Raw genomic sequence first — 27041 nt, forward strand, 5'->3', positions numbered from 1 at the left:
AGTGTTGGCTTGAGTTAAGGGGGGTCTAGAGGCAAGGGGAATGAATAGATGGAGCTAAAAGCTGTTTTGGAGGTAGTGATCCCAGACCTGGTGATAGGAGCCAAGGCAGGAAGCACCAAGGATGATGGCCACCTTTCTCACTTGCCAATTCAGGGGAAAGGAAAGGAATTTGGTTTTGAACACACAGAAAATTGTAGGTGTCTTTGGGACATCCAAGGTGGGGACATCCAGTATGTTTGGATGTGTGGGTCTGAAGCTCAAGAAGAGGCAGTTAGGGGCATCAGAGTGAATGAGATTACTCAGGGGGAGTGGGCAGTAGAACAGGAGGAGTGCGCAGCACAGAACCTCGTGGGGTCTCTCAATCAAGGGACAGGCTGAAGAAGAGGAAGCTGCCAAGGAGGAGCTGGCTAAAGAAGGCCTGCCTAGAGAGGCAGGTGGGAAACCCGGAGGATGTGCTGCTTGGAAGCCAAAGGAAGAGTGTTTTTCGATAATAGCATCAAAAGCCGCTGCAAGGCTGTGCCGGTCGTGGAGGACTGGGAATGCCCGGGAATGAAGGTGGCTTGGTGTGGCTTGAGGAATGAAGGTCAGTTGAGGGAGGAATGAAAGCCAGTCAAGGGTGAAGGTCAGTCAAGGGAGGGGGATGGGGTGTTCAAAGCTCTTCTCAAAGGTTCATCTGTGAAGTGGGGAAGAGGGTGCTTTCCTTGGATGAGCCTGTTTAAATGGTGTAAATGAGGGCCAGGGGTGAGGGGGAGGCGGGAGGACAGAGGGGAGGGAGGGGAGATCAGTGGAGCAAGGTCTCCGCGGAGGGGGAGGAAAGGGGATGGCAGCACGTGGGAGGCTCCCATTGCTGGTGTCCTGGGAACAGTTGTCCTCCCACAGGAGCCCTGTCTGGGCCCAAGACTGGCAGTGGTGTGTTCTCTGCAAAGACCCCTGTGGCTCATTGTAAATAGTACTGTCTGTGGGTGAAACAAGCTGTCTGTTTGTGTAAGTTGTGAAGTCACTCAGTAAATGAAACTTATGAGTTTTAATGCAGCTTAGTATTCTCTAAGCTGCTTGGGTTCTTTCTAGGATTTTCTAAGTAGATTATAACAGTGAAAATGAGTCCTACGGATGCTGTTACGGACCAAGCCAGGTCCCTTCTCAGGCCAGGAAGCCAGACCTTGACCACAGGGACCTCCCCTCCCCCCACCATTACTGGTCCTTCTGTGGCCCTCCCTCGCTGCCTTCTCTTGCTTGTGTTGAAGGAAGCCTTCTGTGCTGTTTTGAGCCCTAGTTCATTGGTGTCTGGGCAGCTGTAGGAGGTTGAGGGACCCTGGAAGGCTGGTAGGGGAAGCCTTTCAGGCATGAGTTTCTCTAAGAATGTTGACAGGTCTTAACCTGAGCCCTTGGTACCCAAGACTCTCCATGTGTCCCTCACCTGAAGTGCTTCTGCCTTTCCCTATAGAGTCTTAGTGAACCAGAAGGAAGGAGGCCTGAGAGAACTTTTTTTGTTTTCCTTTTAAAGCAATGCTCTTGTTTCCTGTTTACACCAGCACCACAACCCCCTTGAGAAATGGCTGCTGGACTGTGGGAGGATGGGCGGTGATTGAGAGAGAATCTGAGAGATAGGGTCTGCCCTACTCAGCCTCTGATCTGGGCCTTTGGGTTGAAAAGAAAGAAAGGAAGGAGGAGGGGATGCCTGGGAGCCGTGCTGAGACAGCTTGAAGCAGCAAGGCAGCCTTTCCCCGCCACTGTGTTCTGGCCCCAGAGCTACTGAGCTGGGTCCTCAGACCCTCCAGTCAGCAGGGAGAGGGGATGAGGGTGGGCACTAGTCTGGCCCTGCTGCAAGGGCCACACGAGCTGGAAATACAAGTGGGCTCTGTCATATGCTCAGTGCAAACAGACACTTTGGTCCATGGTAGGTTAAGTAGAATTAATTAACTCATTTGTCCAACAAATCTTCGGGTGCCTGCTATGTTCCAGGCACTGCTCAGTGCAGTGGGAATCAAGAAGACCACAGTCACTGACACACCACCATGTTCAACATGTATGTGATGCTTTTACCATGTGCCCCAGCTTGCACAGACTCACTCAGTTATATACCTGTGCTGATAGGTCCCTTATAAAGCATGCACAGGAAAGGAAAGCTGAATGAGCCAAATAGAAATAAGTCCTAATATTTCCTCCCACACCTCAGTGGACTGTGCTATACACATCCCATGTCAGGGAGCACTGCTGTGTACTGCTGCCTGTGTCTCAGACCTCCACCTTCCATGGGAGCTTTGAGAAGTGGATCATTTTTGAGTTGGCGCCGCCTGTTGGATGAATGGAAAACAGGAAAGAGGAAGCAAGGCAGGCAGATGCTGAGCTCACAGAATTGATTAGCCCAGGGCCCCAGCAAAGCCTGATAACCACCATTCTTTCACCACTCTACCCTCCTTGGGAAGGGTGCCCAGGTTGCCTGGGGTAGGTGTTTAGGGTTCTTGGGCTTCTGTCCTGTGTGCCATGGTCATCCTCCTGGGGGCTGGGTGTGGCTGTGGGTGCAGCAGGTGCCTGTTGCTATTCAGTCCCTTTATAGTTTTAATAGACTTTCACTGATGTTGCATTTGATCATCCCAGCAACCATCTGAGGTGGGGGGCGGGGGCTTTTCCCCAGTGGTAAGACCAGAGCCTGGAGGCCTGTGCTGAGTGTCATGAGCACCAGGGCTGGGATTTGACTGGCTGCCACCGCCGCCGCCTCCTGCAGAAAGTCTTCCTTGGCGTCTGCCTGTCTCACCATCCCTTGGAGGAGCAAACCAGTGAAGCGCTTGACATCTCTGACTCTTGGTCCTGCATGTGCCACTTTCTCCTGGGTGAAAGCTTGGGCTCTAGGTTTCTGCCTCCTCTGGGCCCACTATGGAAGCTGCCGCCAGCATTCGCCTCCTCACTCAGGCATGAGCAGCCCACGTGGAAGGCCCTGCCCGTGCATGGGGAGGAGCCAGAACACCGCAGGATTCCAGGTTCTCCAAGGTTTCTGTTCCTTGCCCCGCTTTCTCGACATCTCCACCTGGAGCCCGGAGAGCTGGCTTGCCCCACCCTGATCCATATCTTCCCAGGCTGTGCTCTTTCCTCCCGCACAGGAATTTGCCCTTCTGCCTTTTTTGGCTGTGTTTCAGCTTGTGGGAGAGTGGCTGTCTGTCTAGGTGTTTGTCTCCTGCTCTGAGGAGACCTTCAGTTAAGGGCTCTGAGGATGCTTATTTAGGACCCTGGAGTGAGTTACTTGCTTACAGTCAGGTGACACCTGGAAAGTTAATCTCCTTCAGGCTTGTTTCTTTAGGGCATTTACTTCATTTCTTAGCTGTTCATCCCAGGCCCCCTGATATCTTGACAGTAACAACAGTCACAGCATCTTTGTAACATTTCTCTCTGTCCGTTTACTACGTTCTGCTTCAGGATACCTCTCTTCACTGCACTTCTTCCTAGCAAGGAAGGAGAGGAGTCGGATATGGCGATATCTGGGCTAACGTTCGTAAAAGGGCCTGCAAAGTCCAGAGACTTAGTACCGAGCCGGAGCTCCCTGCCCCTCCCCTGCAGGGGCTCTGCCTGGGTTCCTTCCTGCCCTTCCTAGCCTGGGGAACCAGCAGCCTTTGTGAGTTTCCTTGACAACAGGATGGATAAGTTAAAAATAAACTGTGCTAGGGCTTGCGTGTGTGCATGCACGCGTGCCTGTGTCCTCTTGCCTGCTGTGCTCACCTCAGTCCCTGTGGCTTCTAGATACTCCTGGAGAACATCTGTGGGAAGCCTTGGTGGGGCTCTGGTACTTGCATTTTGAAGCCCCTTGGTTTAGGGGTCAAATCTAGATAATCCCACAGCATCATTACCTCATATTCCTGATGGTAGCTGATGGGGAGAGGATGATAATGTTAACACGAAGAATGGAAAGCTGTTCCAAATGCCTCAGTCTTCACGCAGTCTCATCAGAGAGGGATAATCCCACATTATCCACGCATTTTAGAACCTTGTGGGGCAGTGGAATAGGACACAGCTCTGGGTGGGGGTTTGGTTAAATCTTTCTAGGGAACCCCTACCAGATAAGGAGGGTCCTTTCTGGACTCCTTTTATTAGGTGAGGAAGCAGAGTACAACACTTGGGTGACTTGTCCAGAGCCACTGGCTAAGCGTGGTGGAGGAAGGAACATTGACCCCATCATCGGAAGTTGTGGCTTTTCCCCTCAGATCCTACAGATGAGGCCACCTCCATAAGTTCTTTCTTTTTTTTGAATTGAAGTATAGTTGATTTACAATGTTGTGTTAATTTCTGCTGTACAGCAAAGTGCCTCCATAAGTTCTTTACCAAAGCCTGCTGTCTCTGTATCAGCAGTTCTGCAGTAGTTAAAACCTCTGTTTTGTGGTGTTATCACAGTTGTAAGTTAATTTAGAAACAGCTGTCTCTGTGAGGGCAGGGGCAGCTTTACCACACCTGGTATTAATTCCTCTCTTCCTCCCACCATCCTTCCATATATTTGTAAGTATTTTATGTAAGTATCTGTGTGCCAGGCATGAGGATATCCTGAGAAAAAGGTGTTATAATCCTTGTCTTTAGGGACCTTATGGTCAGTTGGGGCAGAAGACAATTATAAAATCTCCCACCAAGTCCCCGTTGTGGCAACTGCTGAGCCGGAGGGAGAAGGTCTGATTGTAGGAGAGGGAAGGACTGAGGTGGGGCGTGGGGGTTAGAGAAGGCTGGAGGAACAGGTTAGTGACACAAAGTACTTAAATCTGGAACATATTAAAAAAAACTCCTACAAATCAATAAAAAGGAAAGCAAGAAAACAGTAGAAAACTGGCCAATGACTTGACAGACACTTCACAGAAGACAATATCCAAATGGCCAAGAAACATGTGAAAGGATCCTCAGTTTCATATATTTATTAGTCATCAGGGAAATTCAAATTGTCCAATTTGAAGAAAGATATAACTGTTTTTTTGTTTGCACATGTATGTAATGAAATCTTTGACACTTTGGTGAAACATCCTTTTGCCATTTTCAGTTTACTTTATTCTGAATCTCTTACTGAAGAATAAAATGGATTCTGAGTTGCTTAAAAGGAAATCTAGTGGGATGAACACACTGAAGTCAGAGACCTGGTTAGTAGGAGATTTGGGGCCAGCCATCAAATTTCTCAGAGACCTTGTTTCTTCATTTGTAAACAGGGATCTTTCTGTCTTCCTTCCCTTCCTCCCAGAGCTCCTCAGATGTTCACAGGTGTGGGAGATGCTCTCAAAACTGTGAAGGGCTATTCAAATACTGTGTAGTATTGTTACTCTGATTCCAAGTGATTTGATTTCTCCTGTACCTCTTTTCACAGCAGCTATTCTAAATTCTCCTAAGAAATAAAAGCTCTGAGTAGAAGGATGGTCCCTAGGATGCAGAGCAGCCTGCTCCATGGTACTTTGGATGGAGAACCTGTTGTTGGCATGGCTCTGGTCCCTTCACACAGGCTGGGGAGCAGGTTGAGTTCCTGCGAGCATTTCCTTATGTGGCTGGGGCCTGGTGGCAACTCTGTGAGTGACATCGAAGTGTCTGCTGATGCCCAGGCCTGGTGGCAGGAAGAGGGCAGTGGTGCACACCAGTCCTGGTGAAGCAGTGCCTCGAGTTAGTGGTCCCATAGAGCTTCCACACTGAGTGGGGCTGGCCTCCTTATGGGGTGTTCTTGTGAAGTCTGGAAGTAACACCATGGACTTTGGGGAGCCCTGTTGTGGGGGACAATAGCCTGAACACCCAGCTTTCCCTGAGAGAGCCCAGCCTGTCTTGGTGGTTCTGAGAGTCCATAGCTTGTGACAGAGCAGGGGCTGCTCCCTGTGTGACTTAGGTGTTGATGGAGAGGGCTTCTCAAAGGTGGATGGGTCTTTTTGGATGTCTACACCCAGTATCCTACTCAGCGCTTGTGACCTTTTCCTCTTCTGTTTTTCTGCTATGTAGGAGTCGGAGGCAGAAGCAAAGGCAGATGGAGAGACTGCATCGGACAGTGAGAGCCGAGTGGAAGCTGTCACCCTACCAACCTCTGTAGACGATACCCCAGAGGTCCTCAACAGGGCCCTTTCCAACTTGTCTTCAAGGTAGCTTGGCTTAATGATGCAAGTGCTTGCTGGGGGCTTGCACTGTCTCCAAGTGCCATGGAAGACCTGAAGCCCTTAGAGAGCCCACAGTCTTATAGTAGGAGCCCACATCTGTTAGAGTGTGAGGTGCAGGCCTGCCCACTTTCATTGGCCACAGTCTCCCCTGCCTTTGCCTAGGGTTCCATTGAGTATCATCTAGTGCTTAACAGTGACTACGAGCGCCGCCTGGATGGATCTGGCCTTGAAGAGTGCTCTAGGCTGTCTGGGAGGTGCTGTCTAAGGAGGAGGAACGTGTGGACATGGGGGTGGTCACTGACACAGCACATGAAGATGAATGATCCTTGTGACTAATGGGCAGGTTGCTTTACACTGAGGAGCCCAAGTTTCTAGTTAAGAGTTCAGTTTTCCCTCTCTCACACACATACATTGTGGACATTCCTTAAATTTTTCTATAAGAATTGAGAAACATCTCAACTTGGGTGAATTCAGGGTTAAAATTTTGGTCCCTTGAGATTCTGGTCCTTCCGATACCAGCTGCGTGGGCAGATTAAAAAGGCAAACTCTAAGACCCCAAAACATTATCTAAGAGTGTTCCTGGGCATGCCTCCCGCACATTTGTCCCTTTGAAAGGCTGTACTGTGCAGTGGTTAAGGGTATGGGTTCTGGAGCCAGACAGACTCCCAGGATTCAAATCTCAGCTTAAACACTTCACAGGTTTATGAACTGTGCATCCCTTTCTTCATCTGTTGTAAAAGCTAGTAGTGTTGAGGGTTGAATCAATTAATACATGTAAAGTCCTTATAGAAGTGCCATGTACATACGTATGATAGCTGTTATTACCACTGTGTTTGATACTGTTATCACCATAGTGATGCAGGGTCAGAGCAATGTAGGATTCTGCTGCAGGAAAAATGTTCATAGTTTTTTCCTCAGATAGAGAAGCCCATAGAAGCCATCCAAGTAGATACAGAAGTAGAGGGCATTGTTCCCTTGGGTCTTTTGCCTGATTCCTTCGTTAAGACACAAGCTGGGTGTGTTTTCCTGCGGACCTTGGAGCACTTGCTGAGTTTAGCGTGGATGACGTGATGGCTCTGGCAGCCCTGCTCCTCCCAGCATGTGGCTCCTGGGCTACTGCCTCTGTCAAGGTGAAGGACATACTCGTGGAAAGGATTGACCTCAGGGCCCTCTCAACCCAGGAAGAACCATCCCCCTTGGGTTTGTGCCTCAGTTCTTTCTGGGCTCCTGACATGTTTTCTCCTTCCCCTCCTCTCTAACTTAGATGGAAGAACTGGTGGGTGAGAGGCATCTTGACTTTGGCCATGATTGCATTTTTCTTCATCATCATTTACCTGGGACCAATGGTTTTAATGATGATTGTAAGTGCCATTTATATGCTGTTTTATAGTTTTGCCTTCACTTTTCCCTGCAGGACTGGTCATTTTAAGTGCCAGGTGTTGGGTTGGTTCTGGGAATCACTTGGGGTCCAGGCTCTTCAGACCACATCTGCCTTAGAATAGCTGTGCTTTCTCACCTTCCAGCAGCCAACTGAGGGCCATTTGTGTGTGAATTAAAGATCACTTTAAAATTTGATTTTATTACTTCACCTCTTTGATCAAACTGGGACCCTGGCTACGATTCTGTGTGACTCTTGGTTTTGTTTCGTGTTTTCTTGGAGTCTTCCTCCTAGGTTTAGGACTTTTTTGTTAAGAAATCCCAGTCCACAGTACTTTGCTGTTAGTCTTCCCACTGTCATGGACAGGGTCAGATGACTAACAGATGAGTGCTGAGCAGAACAGTTGGGACTTTTCAAGTACGTATTTCTATTCAAAGTCAGGAATGCAAGATACTGAGTCCCGAGGTGGGGGGGTGTTCTACAATAAAAAGTTAATTGAAGTTTCAGAAGCATATATTTATTGTGAGAAATTGCATCTACTCTGTGTGACTTAAAGGGCCTCACTACCCTGTGGGGTGGTGTGAGAGAGAAAGGAGGAGAGCAGAATCACTGAAGGACCGACATTGTTCTTAAATACATTGGTTTTTCTTGAAGGCCCATGACCTGTTGGTTTCTGTTTCCAAAGATCATAAGAATTGGGGAGTTGACAAGTGTTCTAATTATTTTGTGTCCTGCAGGTGATGTGTGTTCAGATTAAGTGTTTCCATGAGATTATCACTATTGGCTACAATGTCTACCACTCCTATGACCTGCCCTGGTTCAGAACCCTCAGCTGGTAAGCTCTTTAGCCCCACAGAAACCCTTAACAGATTTGGACAAGTGTTCTTTGGTAGGTATTTACAGTCATGGTGGGAGGGAGGCCGTGATGGCCATGGACCTTCACAGCGCCTTTGAGACCCAAGTATTGCATAGGCTGGACTGTATGGTTGGCCTGTGAGGAGCGTTTGAGTAGTTACCCTGAGTCTGGACTCTTCCTCAGAAGAAACCAGACCAGCTGCATCTGTGACCGTGTTTGCATCAGTATTTGGATTCCTTAGACTCTGCACAATGGCCCTTCTTTTCTAGATCAGTACAGTTTTCATGCTCTAGTATCTCAGCATCCCACAAGAGTCATCTGGGAGTTGTCAGTGCTGGTGTTGCTGTCTCTGGAACTTGACTTCCTCATCCTTAAAACAGATGGTTGAGACTTAGTCAGTGCTTTTCAAACTGTGGTTTTGGAGCCCTAGTTCCTCAGAGACTCCTTGGGTGCCAGTGGGCAGGAGTGAGACTGAGTGCAGGGGATCTGGGCTCCTCAGAGGAGCTCTGCTTTCTCCTCCTAGAAAGGGGCTTGGGTTTTTTTTTTTTTTTTTTTTTTTTTTGGCCACGCCACGCTGCATGCAAGATCTTAGTTCCCTGACCAGGGATTGAACCTGGGCCCTCGGCAGTGAGAGCGCAGAGTCCTAACCGCTGGAAACTGTGGTTTTGGAGCCCTAGTTCCTCAGAGACTCCTTGGGTGCCAGTGGGCAGGAGTGAGACTGAGTGCAGGGGATCTGGGCTCCTCAGAGGAGCTCTGCTTTCTCCTCCTAGAAAGGGGCTTGGGTTTTTTTTTTTTTTTTTTTTTTTTTTTTGGCCACGCCACGCTGCATGCAAGATCTTAGTTCCCTGACCAGGGATTGAACCTGGGCCCTCGGCAGTGAGAGCGCAGAGTCCTAACCGCTGGACCACCAGGGAATTCCGGGCTTGGCTGTCTTGAAGCAAAAACAGGATCAAAACCCATAGTGCAGATGATGTCCGAGACGCCTTCCTGATCTGAAACTCTCTGCTGTATTGACCACACTCTTCTCAGGTGGTGACATGTGAGCAGAGCACTGCATAGTCCTGAGAAGACTTGGGGCAAATACAGGCTCTTCTCACCCTGCTGTGCTGGGTCTCGGGCACTGATTTCATTACTTACCAGGCCGGAGAGTAGTGTTTTGGGCCCCAGCAACTTGGTTATGGCCAAGGGAGTTGATGTGCTTGGACTTGACCTGGACACATCCTTCTGAGAGATGCTTCCTCGTCATCCAGCAGCACAAGCTGCCTCGCAGTCTCCACAGGGCCTGTGCTTGCCACCTGGGTTAAGATGTAGGTCTCTCTTGTGGGTCTTCTATAGCTGGAAAGCAATGTTATGAATTTTGTTAACATACTCAGGATGTCTGACCCCTGACTCTGGTCACTGTACAAAGGAAGTGTTTTTCACATAACAGAAAACAAACCCAGTATGGGAGTTCTTGAACTTCCACAATTTAAAAAAAAAAAGAGGGCTTCCCTGGTGGCGCAGTGGTTGAGAATCTGCCTGCTAATGCAGGGGACACGGGTTCGAGCCCTGGTCTGGGAGGATCCCACATGCCGCGGAGCAACTAGGCCCGTGAGCCACAACTACTGAGCCTGTGCGTCTGGAGGCTGTGCTCCGCAACGAGAGGCCGCGATAGTGATAGGCCCGTGCACCGCGATGAAGAGTGGCCCCCGCTTGCCACAACTAGAGAAAGCCCTCGCACAGAAACGAAGACCCAACACAGCAAAAATAAATAAATAAAATTAATAAACTCCTACCCCCAACATCTTAAAAAAAAAAAAGAAAAAATGGAAGCGAGACGCTCTCCCCTCTCTTCTCTGTCTGGATCCTTTTTGAGTGTTTAGAGTGGGGCTGCTGGTTCCCATACTCAGAAACACCAGTGAGGCCGCAAAGGTATATGAGCCATGTCTTCTCCCTCCTCAGAGCTCCTTCCAGTAGAGGAGAGAGGTTATAGACAAATGAAGAGTTAGTGCTAGTGAAAGGTTTGTGTGTCAAAGCCAGGCATCAGAGAGGAAGACAGTCTGAAGCATAATTAATTGCTTAGTGGAAGGAGCAAATACTTTGTACTATAGAAATAAATGCAGGGGAGGCAGATATCATGTTAGGTCATGCAAGGTTTTTATGAAGAAAACGGTATTTGAGCAATGAGTGCTAAACTGGGTAAGCGAAGAGGAAAAGAAGGGAACCAAGCAGACAGGTGGCAAAGCCAGAGAAGTCCATTTTGATAGGTGTGCAAGGTTTGTGTCAGAAAGAGTGGATGTAAGGCTGCGGAGGCAGGATGGGGTGCCTTTCAGAGGGTTGTCTTACGGTTTGAGTGTTAAGTTAGGCTTGGTAATGCTACAGAAGGGGCAAAAACTTGAGTCCCAAGTTTATGATAAATGGAGAGCGAATGAAAGCCACAGATTTCTAGATAAACGTCTCACCTGCAGTGTTACCAGAGAACAGGGAATGGTGGTCTGCTTGTCCCTGTGTGAGCTGCCCCTGGGGGTCTCGGCGGTCAGGTGGACCTCTGGTCCTCAAGGCTTTCTAACAGCCTCGCTTTAAAGGAGAGGCCACATGTACTCCCCTTGACAGTGACCTGTATTCTTTTACAGGTACTTTCTACTGTGTGTAAATTATTTCTTCTATGGCGAAACAGTGACAGATTACTTCTTCACTCTGGTCCAGAGAGAGGAACCTTTGCGGATTCTCAGTAAATACCACCGATTCATTTCCTTTACTCTCTATCTAACAGGTATGCGTCAAGCAGCTCACCAGTTGTTGTGTATGTCTTGTTTTTGCATGTCTGCTGAGTTGGGGCATTTCTTGGTCAATGTAAGGTTTTGATGACATTAACTCTGACCACTTAGGGGAGCAGAGCTAAGGATTCTGCCTTACGTGAGCTGTAGCAGCTCTTTACTAAGAGAAATGAGACCAAGGGGCTTGTGTGGTTGTGGAGGCTGAGTTTGTGCCACCTGTCCTTGTGTTCCAGCCTGTGTTGGAGGACTGCATAGCATGGTCGTGTCCTGACTGTCCTCTTGGCAGAGATTCTGCAGTGTGACTGAAACAAAAACCACCCGGGGAACTTGTGTATAAAAAGGGACATTGCACTGACATATACACTACTATATATAATAAAATAGATAACTAACAAGAACCTGCTGTATAGCACAGGGAACTCTATTCAGTACTATGTAATGACCTATATGGGAATAGCATCTAAAAAAGAGTGGATATATGTATAACTGATTCACTTTGCTGTACAGCAGAAACTAACACACATTGTAAATCAACTATACTCCAATAAAAATTAATTTTAAAAAAAGGGACATTGCAGTGTATTAGAAATTTTATTGATTTGGGTTTAAAAAGACCTGTGACTTCAAAGGAGCCAGGAGCTTACTCTTTGAATCTCAGTTAGCTCTTCTGTAATCTAAAGCTAAAACAGGAACATTACTGTGAGGATTTGATCAGATACATTGCAACTTGACAAACAGTAAAGCTCTCTGTCAATCTAAGCTCAGTTAAGCCTGTACAGTAATGCTAGTAATGCGTTCTTCATAGTTACCCTCAAAGCCAGTTTGAGGCATATGAGAAATTTGTTCTTACCTAATAAGTTTCAGTCTTACCTGTTGTTCATCAGCTTGATGGCAGTACTTGGCTCTGTGAATGACACCTGGCTATTAAAATATGAAGTCCACTTCCGAGAGGTCTGCTGTGTTGAGGATAGAGAGCATGCCTCAGAGCCTGGGAGCAGCCCCACAAAGGGAGGCCAGGGGTCTTGAATAGTGATGTGCTCTCTTCTGGGCAGGGCTGCTTTTGAGGGATGCAGCACACTTATGGGTAAAATCCCTTTTCTTCCTGGAGAGTTTGGTCATATGGGTCAGTAGGAGAGAGATTCAAGGATGGCCTTGGCCCCATACCAGGTGGATCCCCCTTCTGCCTGTTCTTTAGGACAGAGGTTGGCAAACTTTTTCTTAAAAGGTCCAGATAATAAATATTATAGGCTTTGGGGGCTATAGGGTCTCTGTTGCAGCTCCTCAGTTCTGCCATTGTAGCACAAAAGGAACCCTGGACAATATGTAAACAAATAGGTATGGTTGTGTTCTAATAAAAGTTTGTTTATAAAAACAGGCAGCTGGCCTGACTGTTGTCAGCCCCTGCTCTAGGATCAAAACATTTCTATCTGGTGAACAGTGTCCTAAGTTGAGTGTAGTCTGCAAAATTTAAAATATTACCTTCCTTTAATTGTCTTGAAGTAGTCATTTTTCCTTCTGACTGCTTATCTGGTTTTATTCCCTCGAGCTATGAATTTGTGCCCTGGTTAACTGCTGCCAGGAAATTAGCAAAGGACTGCTTAACACAGCTAAAGGAAATGACTAGGACAAAGACAAATGCAGAATGTGATTCATTTTGCCCTTTCTCCTCCTCTTCCTCAAACTAGGATTCTGCATGTTTGTGCTGAGTCTGGTCAAGAAGCATTATCGATTGCAGTTCTACATGGTAAGGGAAATTTGCGCGTCAGTGTCAAAATTCTTGGCATAAGTGAAATTCTGTGGAAACTCCACAGGCTTCTCATCCTTTCTGTGATAAATCAAAACCCTGGAATGCAGTCTGTTCTTATGCATCTGGAACCTAGAGGATGAAGGAGGCATCCCCAGTGAAGTTTGGTGGCTCTTTATCCACCTAGACCCAATCACTGTTATGTAATTTACACCCTAAGTAGTCTTTGCCCTCTGGACCTGAGGGTGGCCTCCAGGTAAGGCTCAAGGTGAAGCTTTAGGTATTGCCCATAGATATCTTGCCTGCTGTATCACTCCCTCTACCTAAAAACATCCCCTCTCTGAGTGTCCTAAGCACTCAGTAAATGCTTACTAAGAAAATGAGAAGTACCCAGGCTTTTGGAGCATAGAAGGACTAACTAGTGGGCCATATGGGCCCTCCTTTTGATGGCAACTGTAGCTGGAGAACATAGTTCTTCCCAGAGGCCTGTTCTATACCTTTTTCACTTCCTGTAAGACAGGTACAGAAGCAGATATCTTTCCTACCTGTTTCTAAGCAATTTTCTATTTGGTTTTAATGGTTATTTGAAGTTCCTTTCAAGCTAAACTGTTAGGTAAAGTTTATCCTTTATCTTCTTTTGCAGTTTGGCTGGACCCATGTAACATTACTGATTGTTGTAACCCAGTCACATCTTGTTATCCACAACCTGTTTGAAGGAATGATCTGGTGAGTGATGTTGGGGGGATTTTTCCTTTTATTTTGTGGGTGTTCTCGTATAGGTGGGCTGAGAAACCCTGATGAACTGTCTAAGCCAGAGGTTCTCACCTGAGCTACATCAGAATCTCCTGCAGGCCTAGTTGCAACACAGGTTGCTGGGCCCCCCCACTCCTGAGTTTCTGCTTCAGTAGCTATGGGGTGGGGCCTGAGAACTTGAATTTCTAGTACATTCCCAGGTGATGCTGATGCTGCTGGTTGGGACCTACACTTTGAGAAGCACTGTTCTAGACCAACAGGTGTAGGGATATTTAAAGAATCAAAGGCAATGTAACTATATGGCAACAAATTTGAAAATCTAGAAGAAAAAATCATGATTTCCTGACAAGAGGTCACCGAGTAAAAATCACGAAGAAGAAAACTTGAATAGATCAGTAACTATAAAAGAACTTTGAAAATTGCATAAGAATCCACACCTGGAAAAAATGACCAATGATAGCAGTAGAGTTTTATCCACCCCTTAATATTAAAGCTGATAAAAGCATAGGGAGGGAGAAACAAGAATGATAAACTGATTTCTTTTATCATTATAGATATACTATTCTAAATAAACTATTAGCGAATGGAATCTGGCAATGTGTCAAAAGAATGATATACTTAGTAGATTTTATTCCACAAATGCAATGGTTTCAGCAGGAAATCTGTCACCATTGATAGAAATCAGTAGGCTGACTGAAGAAGCTATGCTTTTAGTGAAAATGTGAAGGCATATCCTCATGTATATGAGGTGATAAAGTACTGTGATTAAGATCCCAAACTGTGCCTCTGTTTCCTGTTCTCAGGGTGAAGGTACAGTAATACCCACTGCCTGAGGAATAAATTAGTAAAAATATGTAAAGTGCTTAGAACAGAGACTAGCTCATCTAAATGTTCACCTTAGGGCATTATTATGTTTAAAATAATGATAATGGCCTGAGGAGATGTACTCTCCCTCTCTTTCAGAGTGGTGTTAAGTAATTCTAAAGAGGGACTCATGCTAAGTTCTCATCTTTAGGGCTAGACATACCACTTGGTTCTAGAGTGAATCATATTAAAATCTCTAGTTATTGGTTTTTAGACTGAACCTTCAAGACTTAATTATAGGTGTAGAGCAGAGAATGTTGCTAGAAGCCTCAACCAAGTAAATACTATGGGTGGTTGGGTGGATACAGGTGCTCTAAATCCCTACCTTAACAAGCAGGAAGTCAGAAAATATTGCCTGTAGTTGAGGGGCTGGGATTTATGTATGTTATGTTAAACTGTAATAGAGGAAATTTGAAAAAAGTGACTGTCAGCAGAAAGTGAGAAGAGAGATGGTCCAAGTTTGGAAACTGTCACTTTTTTCTCATGGTGGGGTGACCAGACCCGCAGAACGAGGCAGAGAAGAAGTCTGGCTGTGTGTGTACTTGGTCTTGCTCTCAGTGTAGTCCTGGGGAAAAGTTGCGCTCACTAGAGCTAGTAATAAACAGTAAGAAAAAAAAAAGGTAAATTATGAAATAGATAATAAATGTATTACTTAGGATTGTGGAGGTAACTACTAGAAGAAGAAAAGTCAGAAATGATTAAAAGTTATTTTGGAGAATGGAGATGGGGATAGGGGAAACAAGGCAACTTTTTATTTTTTCTTTTTACACTTTAAATTTTTGTATTACTTTATAATGAAAAAAGAACAAATGACATTTTATAGAATACCACCTCCATTTATTCAGTAGTCATTCAGTAAACATTTGAATGCTGCTATGTGCTGGGTACTAGGTATGGCTTATGTGGCATTTTATTTCTTTTAAACTTATTCCTTAATGGTTAATAAGTACTGTATGGGTTATTCTGGTACTGACATTTATGAATGGCATTGTTTTGTGGACTTTTGAGGTATTATCATCTTGGTAGCGTTGATTCTTACTTTGGTTTATTTCCTAGGTTCATTGTCCCCATTTCTTGTGTGATCTGTAACGACATCATGGCCTATATGTTTGGCTTCTTCTTTGGTCGGACCCCACTCATCAAGGTAAGTGGATCACCCTAACATGGACCATCACCGTGAGGGGAGGGTGGTGCTTTCAATATGAGTGGATCAGCTTGGGAGACAGAAGAGATCTAGCTGGTGTGTACATCTTTATGTCATCCTGATGAAAGGCTAGTAATATATTAGCTTCAAGAGAAAAGCCAGAGGAAGACTTGACAACTACTCATAGGGAAAAAAAAGAGCTAATAGGGAAAATATTTTTATAGACGGCATAGGCACACTTTTGTGGCTTTGATCTGAATTTGAGTGTTATCATTTAATTAGTTTGCTGTTTTATAATATAATTAAATTATTTGGCCAATTGAAACAGAAAGGAAACTGAGGGCTATCAGGCAGGGAACAAGGAAACCAAGTATGGGGTATTTTAGAAGGTGAGGTGGTTTAATTGAATGAGTTTTTTTAATAGTAGAAAGACTTTTAACAGTTAATCATTATTCCCAAAGCTAGAGTTATCAAAATGCTTTTTTTTAAGAACTTGCTCTCTGTCCACAGCTGTCCCCGAAGAAGACCTGGGAAGGCTTCATTGGGGGCTGCTTTGCTACTGTGGTATTTGGCCTTCTGGTAGGTGGTGCTCCCAGCTGGGTGGGGGATGGGCAGAGGCCTCCCACCCACCTTCAAAGCCCATCCACGGCTAGTGAGCATGTCCCCCGAGGCCAAGGACTCTGTCCTGCTGAATGGCAAACTTGCCCTGTAGCGGAGCATGAACATGGCATGGGCAGTGCCAGCTGTCCTTTTTCTGCCAGTTTTTAAGCAGTAGAGGAGTGGGGGCCGTGCACACCTTGTACTCCTCTCATGCTGAGGCCTGGCAACACTCAGGAGATGGCATTCTTGTCCAGGCATTTGATATTTTGCCTGAGAGTAAGAGGTGAGGTGGGATATGCCATTCTAACCCAGATTTTCTCCTGTGCGTGTCTTGCCTGGAGAGGAATGATCTCCCAGCCCTTTCTAGAGCACGATTCGCTGCTTCTGACCCTCAGGCCAGTCTCTCCCCTTTTCAGAGTTGTCCAGCTGCCCTTCAGGGCTGACTCCCTACTTACTGCTCTTCAGCCTCCTCCCCTCCTGGTTGTCTCCCTCTCACTATACCGCTCCCTTCACCACCTGCCATTTTGAATTAAGGGATCCTGAGAAAAATGGACCATCGCTCCTCCCAATGGGGTGAAACTTCTTGTAGTTCTTTGCCCAAATTCCCTCAGGTCTTTCCTGGGTTTATTCAGGGCCTGGTTGTTGGAGCAAGTACATTGAGGCCTCAGTGGGCCATCAGCCTCTTTTTCATTTTTTTTTCCAGATACAGGTAAAATACACATATGGTGAAATATGAACCTCTGATTTAGTGCATAGCTTGCACTTAGGGTGCTAGGCACTGTGAGGGACTTGGTTGAACCAGGCATGTGCTGCCCAGGCAAGATGGCTGGAACTTGTCTCCTTTGTCTGTTCTCATCCTCAGCTGTCCTATGTGATGTCTGGGTACAGATGCTTTGTCTGCCCCGTGGAGTACAACAATGATACCAACAGCTTCACTGTGGACTGTGAGCCCTCGGACCTGTTTCGTCTGCAGGAGTACAACATTCCTGGGGTGATCCAGTCGGTCATTGGCTGGGTATGTGCCACTAACATGGGGCGAATGATCCTTGACTGGATAGTGACTACAAAGAGAGAGCCCCCTCTCTACCACTGCCTTCCCTCAAAAATAACTAGCTTCCTCCCTCCCCAAAGCTTGTAAGTCCCAGGTTGGAGAATTGCTCAAGTCAGTTCAGGGTGAGGACAGGAGGAGACATTTCCTCCCACTTCAAATCATTAAGACCAGGGTTCTGAAAGTGTGCTTTTGGATCCTGGGGCACCCTGAGGTCCTCTCAGGGGGTCTGTACTTTCTTCGTAACATAATGAAGAAAGTTTCACTTTTTCACTTTGTCAGCATTTGCCATGATGGTGCAAAAGCAGTGCTGGCACCTTAGCATGAGTGAAGGCAGTGGCACTAAACTGGACTGTCATTGAATTTATTATGCCACATACTCACAGGAAGACTCAGCCAGCTCACCTTAAGAGTGTCTTTGATGAAATAGTAAAATGATTAATTTTATTAAATCTTGGCCCTTGAATACACACCTTTCTAATGCTCTGGTACCAAAATGGAAATTATACATAAAATGCTTCTGCTAAATGCTGCAGGACAGTGCTTACCTAAAGGAAGACTGCGTGTGCACCTGCTTGAGTTATGAGCTGAACTAGCGGCTTTTTTATGGGGACATAATTTTTACTTGAAAAGAACTGACTATAATTTTTCAGATTTGGATTTTTGGCAGACATTTTTCTTGAAAAGGAACAAAGTGAGCCTGTCACTTCAAAAAAACAGCTGACAGTAGTTGTTACCAACGATATAATTTGGCTTTCAAGTACAAATTAGAGTTTTGGAAAGTGTATACCTGCCACTGTTAAGTTTGACAGCTTCTTAATACTTAAAGGCTTTTCTGAGGGATCTGTGGTGATTTTAACATATGACGTTTTGACATTGTATGGCAAAATTTGTCTATATTTGAAAGATTTGTGTAACTCAGTGAACCAGTATTTTTGAAATGGCCAGTGCATGGTGTTACACAGTCATGCATGGGTAAACGATACATTCAAAGTGCAAGATAGACCAATGGATTTTAATGTAGGAGTACAAAACAGTCATTGATAGGCTTTCAGATTCCACATTGCACCAAATTTTTAGAAAACTACCGCTTAAATTCTGGTGTAGTATCAGAGAAGAATACCCATAATTATCTGAAAAGACGGTGCTAAAATACTCTTCCTTTTTTCAACAACGTATCCTTGTAGGGCTAGATTTTCTTCATACACTTCAAGCAAAACATCATATTGCTGTAGACTGAATGCGTAATACCTTAATGTCCTCTATTAAGCCATATATTAGAGATTTACCAAAAACAAACAAAAACTCCCAAACCAGTCTTTTTCCTAAATTTTTTTGGGGTGGGGGGGAGAGAAATAGTTTCATAAAGAGGTGGTTTTGTTGTTGTTGTTGATTGTTTTTTAATGTTAACAAGTAATAAGCCTAGGCTTGCAGGCATCTCGACTGACTTCATTTATTCTTTTCAGAAAACAGTCCGGATGTACCCCTTCCAGATTCACAGCATTGCCCTATCCACTTTTGCTTCACTCATTGGCCCCTTTGGAGGATTCTTCGCTAGTGGATTCAAGCGAGCCTTTAAAATCAAAGTAGGAAAACCCTTTTCTGTTCCTCTGATTGTCTCCTAGCCGGGCCCCTTTTCACCCGTCTTCTTCCTTCCTCCTCCTGTCCCACCTCATCAGCCACCACCCCCTTCAAAATACCAAGCTATGAACCCTGATTATTAATGTGTGCTCTTCTTCACCCATGCATGGAATTTAAGTAGGTTAAAGGAAGATACATTGTTTCTAAGAAAATTCAGTGGTTGGATTTTCAGTATATTTGTTAATATATTCTTTCTTCAAAAGAAACATTTTGTAATTTAATAAGATTGTGTACTATTATAGCTTCAGCATTTGAATCAATACTTACTTTTCACTATCTGTTGCCCTCAGCTATTCAGTACAGTAGCTGGACAGTGAGGTGGGACCATAAGCCAGGCTTTGACTTGGCTGAGGCCAGGCTCATCAATCCTTCCCCTCCTCTAACAGGACTTTGCCAATACCATTCCTGGCCATGGAGGCATCATGGATCGCTTTGACTGCCAGTATCTGATGGCCACCTTTGTCAATGTGTATATTGCCAGTTTTATCAGGTATAGTACCTTTCCATCTGAACCAAGTTAGTGGATTTTTAAGTGTGGTGAAATTCTAGAATTTTAGCTACTTCTCAGTTTGAGTGAAAAAAACCAAATGTGAATGCAGTTTTCAGTTGCTATTAGTTATGGATTCCTTGAGGACCCCTACCCTCCATTAGTAGAGAATCCAGAGAGGGAACAGCTACTTGAATAATCAGGCCCTCGAAGTTGCCTGGCCTCTGCTTTGCTCAGTGCTGTTTCTTCATCCTCTTCCAGGGGCCCTAACCCGAGTAAGCTGGTTCAGCAGTTCCTGACCTTGAGGCCAGATCAGCAGCTCCACATCTTCAACATGCTCAAGTCTCACCTGACTGACAAGGGGATGCTGACAGCTGCCACAGAGGACGAATAGGGACCACCCAGGGCCAGGAGAGCAGGAACAGGGCTGAGTGAGGGGCAGGGCTCCAGGGCAAGCCCAGCTGGACAAAAACAAGACTTCAACTCACTGTCTTTTTTTTTTTTTTTTTACAGTGTTGTTTATTTGTGGATTTAAAAAAAAAAATGTGTGTACAGTCTATGTGCTTATGATTTGGGTTGTAAGTAACCTACAGCTTTGAGTTGGAAAGAAGTCATGGGGGTAAAACCATTTGGGTTTTTAAAACCGAAGTCTTTAACAACCTGGAAGACAGTGTTGCCCAGCTCTGGAGCACCTGCTTGGTGCTTCTAGCTCCCAAGCTAGAGCTTCCATATCTGGGCTTGATCAGAGTGGACATTCATCTGTGTTCGTCCAGTTTAGCCCCGCCCCGAGCTCTCTTTGTAGCTGACCCCCAGCAGGGAAGAGATGCACAGCTTGGATGTCTTTACTACTGGAGTGCTTTCCCTGGGCTTCTCAGTAATTCCTGCCTTGGAGCTACAGGAGTGTTGCCTCCTGAGGCTGGAGGGATGAAGACTTATTAATCAGATAAGCATTCTGTTCACGAATCCTGTGGAGTATGAGCTCTGCTTTATGATATGGGTTCACCTCGCTTCATCACAGACTGAAAGAAGGTTTCAGTTTTTATTGTTTTCAGAAAGCATGAAAAATTCTAATAGTCTGGAGAAAAGCCACACTGTACTATTTCAAGTGTATGCAGTAGGATATACTGTAATTGGGCCTTTTCCCACAGGGTTTAGGCTCAAGTGGCTCCTATAGGGCAGTCAGCTAACTGGGTCTTTTCAGGGATGATGTCGTTCACGTTTGTGCTGTAGACTTGTTGCTGCTGAATCCTTTCTGGGGGCTTCCCCATTTGACAGGGAGCGGAGGGCTTCTCTTTCACATGCCCATGCCCTTGGCCTTGCTGACCACCCACGTAGCTGCTGTGTTGTGTGTGTGTGTGTGTGTATATATATAATATATATATGTATAACTCTTAAGGCAAGTGTGTATCTGTGTGTGTTTTAAAAATCACTTACTTCTTACAGTGATTTCCATTGTACATGACTTCTTCACTGAAACCACAAAGTCCTGCTTACAACTCTGCATAACCCAACCCAATTAGAGGTTTGAAGCTTCTGAAGATTAAATGCACACTTGTTGTATAATGTGACCAGTTTAAATGTAGTTTATATTTTACAGGGGGACCTTTTTTCTTTTCAACTGTGATTTATTTATTGTTTCCTTTTAATTAGAGGAGTGAGGTTGATTTTTGGAATATACGTTCTTTGTCAGGACAATAAGCAAGGAGGTATAGGAGAGAGAGCTTGGTGGCCAAGTGTGTTCCATTATTCTGTGCCATATTGGTTCTCATTGCCAAATGGGGGTGTAACAGCTTGCTTCAGCACCTTGGCTGGTGCTGCTTTGCTTTGTTTCTGTTTATCTCAGCCTCACAGCATCCGTGGATGCTCACAGCCAGCCCAGATCACTGAAGCGTCCAGCACGGGCCAGACCCCTCTTGATGTCTCAGCTCACAGTCGCTGTGTGACCTTCCACGTGCAACAGCTTCTTTCTTCTGAACTTTTATTTCCAGTTCAGTACGTGGCTTTTCTTTTTCAGGTCCAAGGCCCCCTTAAAAACAAAATGTGTTTTTGCATGGGGTTTTAATGCTGGCTGTATGATGCTAGGTAGGACAGACACATCATTCTGTGGGTCCTCATTTTCTGAGCTGTCTTCTAATTCCCATATTCCATGATTCTGGCTGAACAAGTACATGTACCAGAGGCTGCTGCAGGTATTGAGTCATGTCCTGGGCACCCAAAAAGCAAGTACTTAGAGGCCTTTTCTAAATACTTGTCCTTAAAATGCTTGTCCTCAGCAATAAATCTTAAAGAGTGGAGGTGATTAGTAACAAATCTAGTTTTCTGATTGCAGAATGAACTTGGTTCCCCAAACCAGAGATGGAATGGTGCCACATTTGTCTCGTGGTGCCCCACTGTGGGTAGATGGTGGATCCTTGGGAGCAGGGAGTCTCAGCTGGGACCGGGCAGCAGAGAGCCACCTTTGAATAGGTCTTCCTTTGGGATCAGGGAGCCTGGCACATACCTGTGGACGTGGCTGCTGATGGGGGTCCTGGGAAATGGCAGCTGGAAGCTCAACAGAGCTGCCATCAAGAAAGCCCGAGGGTCAGCTGGGATTTTGTTTTCTTTTGATTCCGTGCCTGCTTTCTGGTGAAATAGGGGAATTTCGTAGTCAGTAGCCAGGAGACTGATGCCACCTTGTGTCTGTATAGCACATTGTTTTTCTTTCTCCCATTTATTGAAAATCTTTCACCAAACAGACAAGTTTCCAGAGACTTGTAACACACAGCTGTGCAGATCTTAATGAGTGGCATAACTTGCTTCAGATCCATTTTTTTTTTTGAGAAATAAAATGTGACAAATTGTGTGCCCTCCCTTGTCGTGGATTCAGTTTCTAACTCCCAGCATGGTTTTATGTTTCCCATTTGATATTATGTTCATACATATTGTGCAGTCCTGATTTAGAGATTTTTGTTTTGTTTTCCAATTTGAATCCTATACACTCTCACAGCAGCCTTCTGAGGTACCTCAGGTGAGAGGCATTAGCCCTTTGCTGATGAGGAAGCCGAGGGCCAGGGGGGCGCTTCCCCAGGGTCACGTGGTGGTTGTGCTCACCAGCAGGACAAGGACTTATCATCCCCGGGCCTCCTCACCTTTGGGAAAGCGCAGTATTCCTTCCGGCAAGCTCCGGAGGCCCGACCTGTGTGCCACGTTTGGAGCTTAAGTTGCTGTTAGCTCCTACCTGGTGACATAAGGAGCTGATGGAAAAAGAAATGAGGGAGCATCTGCAGGGGCTGGGCCTGGGCGTCCTGCCTGGTGAGTTCTCGTGACTGCTCGCAGGACACCCGCGCCTTTTCCCTTTGCGTGCGTGTGCCACCCTCTCGATTGCTCTCAGCATCGAAAAAGTACACATTTATGTTTTGCTTCTGAAAGTGAAACCCTCTAAGGCAGCCTGGGCCTTATTTATGTTTATTACTTCTTGCCTGTTTCATATTTGAGCATTTTAGTAGGTATAGTTTAACTGTATTTAAGATGTATTTCCTTCTAGTGTTGTACAATTCTGTAATGTATGTTTGAAATTAATGTCTCTTTCAGACGGGGCAAAATGTAACTTAGCCGTACACAGGTAGACTCTGAAATCATTTTATGGTATTTATTTTTTCCCCACTGGGCTTTTTATCCTGTAACTTACATTGTATAAGAAAATTCCAAAAATATATTTTAACGGAGACTAAACAGGCCCTTTGATTTAAATGAGCTAGTTGCTGAGTTAACTGGAGGCTGATTCGAATGTATCCTTAAGGTCACATCTTCAGGCTGTCAGTGAGCCCCTGGCAGACTCAGGAGCATCGCTGACATTGCCAGGGGCAGGAGTGTGTGTGACTGACTCAGGGCAAAGAGCATCACTGCTTGGAAAACTGGACAGCAGTGGCCTTGCTCCATAAGAAGTCTGCCCAAGGTCAGTTTCCAAGGAAGTAGATTTGCATTACTGTACTAGATGTGGCACCTCTGAAACTTCTTGTGTCACTGATATCTTAGGCACCATCGCCTTTTGTCTTTGGGAGTAACTCTCGTCTGTGCCCACCTTTCTTGTGCGTTGTGATTATGTGCTGAGGAAGGGGTGGGGTGGGGAGGGAGCAGTTTCCCTTAGGTTCCTTTTCTTCCACAGTCAGGGTGGGAAGTTTCCCTTAGGCCCAGGGTGCTGTTCTTCCACAGAAGGGTGTCCAGGTGACTGTCATACACACATTGCAAGACAACAAACCATGGGCCGACTCTCACTGTGCTTGTCAGCAGGGACTCTGAAATAGCGGCTGGAACAAACGATCAGCTTCCTGAAGAGAGGGTCTGGTTCGTGGGCAGAGCCTCGTTATTCTGTCCTTGTCTTAGTGAAAACGAACTTCCTTTTCCCTTGATCACCTTCCATGCACGCAGTCACCCAGCTTCCACTTTTTAAAGAGATTACCCGCTCCCACTTCCTAACTTGTCTTCCCTTGTTGGGTGGGGGCCCTTGTGGCACGACCTACATAGGGTGCTGGGCTTGGACCAAGTGGTGATGAATGAGGCTAATTTACTGGCTCTCCTAGGCCACCTCCTCTTGGTCCTGAACTCTGCTCATCCACATTCCCTGCAGAAGGTGGGCCCATTCTCAGTGAGGAATGGAGTCCCAGCTGCTGACTGCCTATTTCCATTTGAAGGTGACCCCATCTTTCTGTTCCTCCCAGCACTGCCCCCCCAACCTTTCAGGTTGACCAGCAGTAACCTTATTCACCTGGCCTCTCAGGTGGGTAGAGGCTGCTGTTCTTACCTGCTTCTTGATAGAGTAAGGCTTTCACCTGTCCGTTATGTATGCCATGTTTTCAAAGACAGAGATCTCAGCTGGGAGGGTGGTTTGAGAGGTATACTTTGGGTGGTGAAGTGTTGGGATAGAACATGTAGATGATTTATGAGAACAGAATGCCAGAATATCTGAAGTCTAGGATTTTATGGCCGGTGGCTTTCAAATCCATTGGCTCTTTGAAAACCCTGCCCCCCTCCCCCTCTTCTACCAAATGCCTATCTGATGAGGCTCCTTTTTATTCTCGAGTCATTAAGTTACCAGCAGTGTGTTTATTAATAATAATGCAATAATAGTAATAGTGCTTAATATGTGCCAGGCACAGTGCTAAGGATGCATTATCCCTTTTAATCCAGAAAACAACCTTTGATGAGGTATTATCTCCATTTTATACATGAGGAAAATGAGGTACCATGACAGGCAAAGTGCAGTGGTTAAGATAGACTTTGGGCTCAAATAGCCCTAGGTTTGGGCAGGTTACTAGGTACAATTCCAACCCAGCTGGCTCTGATAATAGCTCCCTTTCGGGATTGTTGTGAGGATTTTATGAGGTAATGCATGTAAATATTTGTCAGTGCCTGGCACATAGTAAGCTCTCAGTAAATGGTACTTGTTTTTATTGAACCCAGCTGGTAGTTTGAACCCAGGGTTGTGTGATGCTGGAGACTGTTTCTCAGCCACTACACTGCCCCTGCCCTGCACACAGCCTGGGTGTTCAAAGTCTAGAAAGTGACCACACTCTCCTTCTGAGAGAAGCAGTCCAGACCTTAACACCCATCTACAGTGAGTGGGTACTTCCCACTTCATTTAGAAAGCCAGCCTGACGAAAGGAAAGAGGATGTGGACAAGTTCCAGAATTCTCCGTTCCTGGTAGCAATGGTTTGCCTGAGGTTTTGCTCACCTCCTGCTTCCCCTGGTCAGGACTTGCCATGGGGAAGGAGGCCCTTTCCTCTTACCTTGGTGGTGCCTCCACTTCCTGGGCAGTAAGGGCTGATCTGTGACTTGCTCTGGACCCCATGTCCCCCTCTGCCAAGAACTGTGCTCTGTGCACACAGCTCAGGGACCTGCAGCAGTCCTCCGTGTGAGCGGACATCGCGGGGCCCAAGAGGAGTGGGAGAGAGAGAAAGCTTCTCTGTAGTAGATGATAGTACAGAGGGAAGGCCTAAAGCTCTCGCTCATGTCCTTATAACAAGTCAGGGGCTTTGTGTTTCTTGCTTTCTTAAAAGTGTTAACGGGAGACGCAGGCGACCACTTGCGGATAGATGATAGGGGGTGTTTCTCTTGGATTCTAGGTTAGCAGAGGATCTCGGTGGTGATTCATGAACGAAGGGAGAATAGGCACCGGATTAATGAAAAATGAAAACTATTTCTTTTAGTTTTCTGAATGCAGACGGAGGAGTTAGGGAGGGTGTGTTTGAGGTGGCTCATTCTTCACTTGGAAGGAATGGTGTTAACGGAGGATCCAGGAAGTTCTCAAGCCAATAGAATAATAATGACCTAGAACCACTGGCTTGACCGTGGGCTGTTTCCTGAGTGTTTGTGGGGAATGAAGACTAGACCCAAAGGCCCATGTGTTTAAATGGTAGTCTCTCCCCTTCAGTTAGTTGCTTGTGACAGGAGCCAGGAGCACAGGTGTGGGGGTTTAGTGAGCAGCTGCTGTGATGGACTGATCCTGGGCCTGCCTCCCGCTCCTCTGGACCTGTGCTTGCCAGGCCGGGCACTTCCTCCCTCATCGTTGCATCTAATGGATCCAGGCAGCTTTTTATCTGTAGAGAAAACGGCTCCAAACCAGGGGCAAGGGCCCTCTGTGCCTTGGGCTGAAGATGCTGCAGTGGTCTCCCAGGTCTCGGGAGACCCTTATGTATTATGTAGCGCTCAGAGTCTGTAGTTGGGTTTAGCCACCTGGTGACTCTGTCCCAGGTGAGATTCTCTGCTGACATCATCCATAGCGCAGTCCCTGTCCTCGGCTGCTGGAGCACACCCATTTCTTACCCCAGTTAAGGTTCATGTGCTGGTTTTGCTGGCTTTGTGCCAGGGAATGCCAGAATAGAAAGGGGGTTGAGAATGTACATACGCGTTTTTATAAGGATGTCCTTTGTGTTCTGTTGCGTTTGAATCCTCCACACGTACAGCACCGTGTGGCTGCCACGCAGCACTGTGTTGCTGCCTTATGTCACACTGGCTTGGTGTCTGGGAGCTGATGACAAAGGGAAAGAGCTGAGCAGACATCAGGGCCAACATAACCAAAGGACTTGGAGCCAAGAGAACAAAAGGCAGTGTCAGGATACAGTGGTTGATTGTCGTCCGGCCAGAGGCCTGTTGAGAAGCCTGGGGCAGCAGCAGGAGGAGCACAGGCAGAGGAGAGCCCAGGAGTCCTGCAGCTGCCGGAGGCCGGCCCTGAGTGTCTTGTGGGTGGGGGAACAGAAACTGGGCTTAGAAACCCATCCAGGAAGATTCAGCGCTCATGCATTGTGGATTCTCTTCTGGAGTCGATGCTGATACCAAGTTTTAAGTTTTATTGGTGTTTAATACTTTTCAAAACAGGAGGGGAAGACCAAAGTGTTAGAGACAAGCAGCCCCTCTGTTGAAGATTGTTGAGAAGCCTGGTGGTGTTGGGTGAGTCAGGCACTTCCTCAGTTCTGTTCACTCTGAAGACCTGTTTAGTGAGAAAGTTCCCCAAAACATAGAAATGGCTTCCCTGGCCCCACTGGGGAGTGCCAGGTAGTCAGATGTAGCCCACTACAGTGTCTGTGCTACCAAGATTGGCCCCGAGTTTGTCCTGGCCCTGCCTCTGGCATTTCACTAAATCCATGTGGTTTTTTTTTGTTTTTTTTTTTTAACATCTTTATTGGAGTATAATTGCTTTAC

The 27041-nt window shown here is 46.1% G+C and overlaps 1 protein-coding gene and 1 non-coding gene across 3 annotated transcripts in view; one reads left to right on the forward strand and one right to left on the reverse strand.

Moving 5' to 3' along the window:
• CDS2 (CDP-diacylglycerol synthase 2) overlaps nt 1-22210 on the forward strand; it is a 60059-nt gene extending 37849 nt beyond the window's left edge. The window contains exons 2-13 of one of the 2 annotated variants that reach the window (XM_007114706.2): nt 5941-6077; nt 7357-7453; nt 8208-8305; nt 10939-11078; nt 12768-12826; nt 13470-13552; nt 15500-15587; nt 16098-16166; nt 17050-17202; nt 18702-18821; nt 19263-19366; nt 19625-22210. In XM_007114706.2, coding sequence (XP_007114768.1) covers nt 5941-6077; nt 7357-7453; nt 8208-8305; nt 10939-11078; nt 12768-12826; nt 13470-13552; nt 15500-15587; nt 16098-16166; nt 17050-17202; nt 18702-18821; nt 19263-19366; nt 19625-19757 — 1281 coding nt within the window. In that variant the 3' untranslated portion in view covers nt 19758-22210. The remainder of the gene's footprint in view (nt 1-5940; nt 6078-7356; nt 7454-8207; nt 8306-10938; nt 11079-12767; nt 12827-13469; nt 13553-15499; nt 15588-16097; nt 16167-17049; nt 17203-18701; nt 18822-19262; nt 19367-19624) is intronic. The other variant, XM_028498811.2, reaches the window with a different exon arrangement.
• Nucleotides 9168-9240, reverse strand: TRNAE-CUC (transfer RNA glutamic acid (anticodon CUC)). The gene has a single exon. It is a non-coding gene; the product is annotated as a tRNA-Glu (tRNA).
• Nucleotides 22211-27041: the final 4831 nt, after the last annotated feature.

This window comes from Physeter macrocephalus, chromosome 14 (assembly GCF_002837175.3).
Source record: "Physeter macrocephalus isolate SW-GA chromosome 14, ASM283717v5, whole genome shotgun sequence".
NCBI classification, from domain to species: Eukaryota; Metazoa; Chordata; class Mammalia; order Artiodactyla; family Physeteridae; genus Physeter; species Physeter macrocephalus.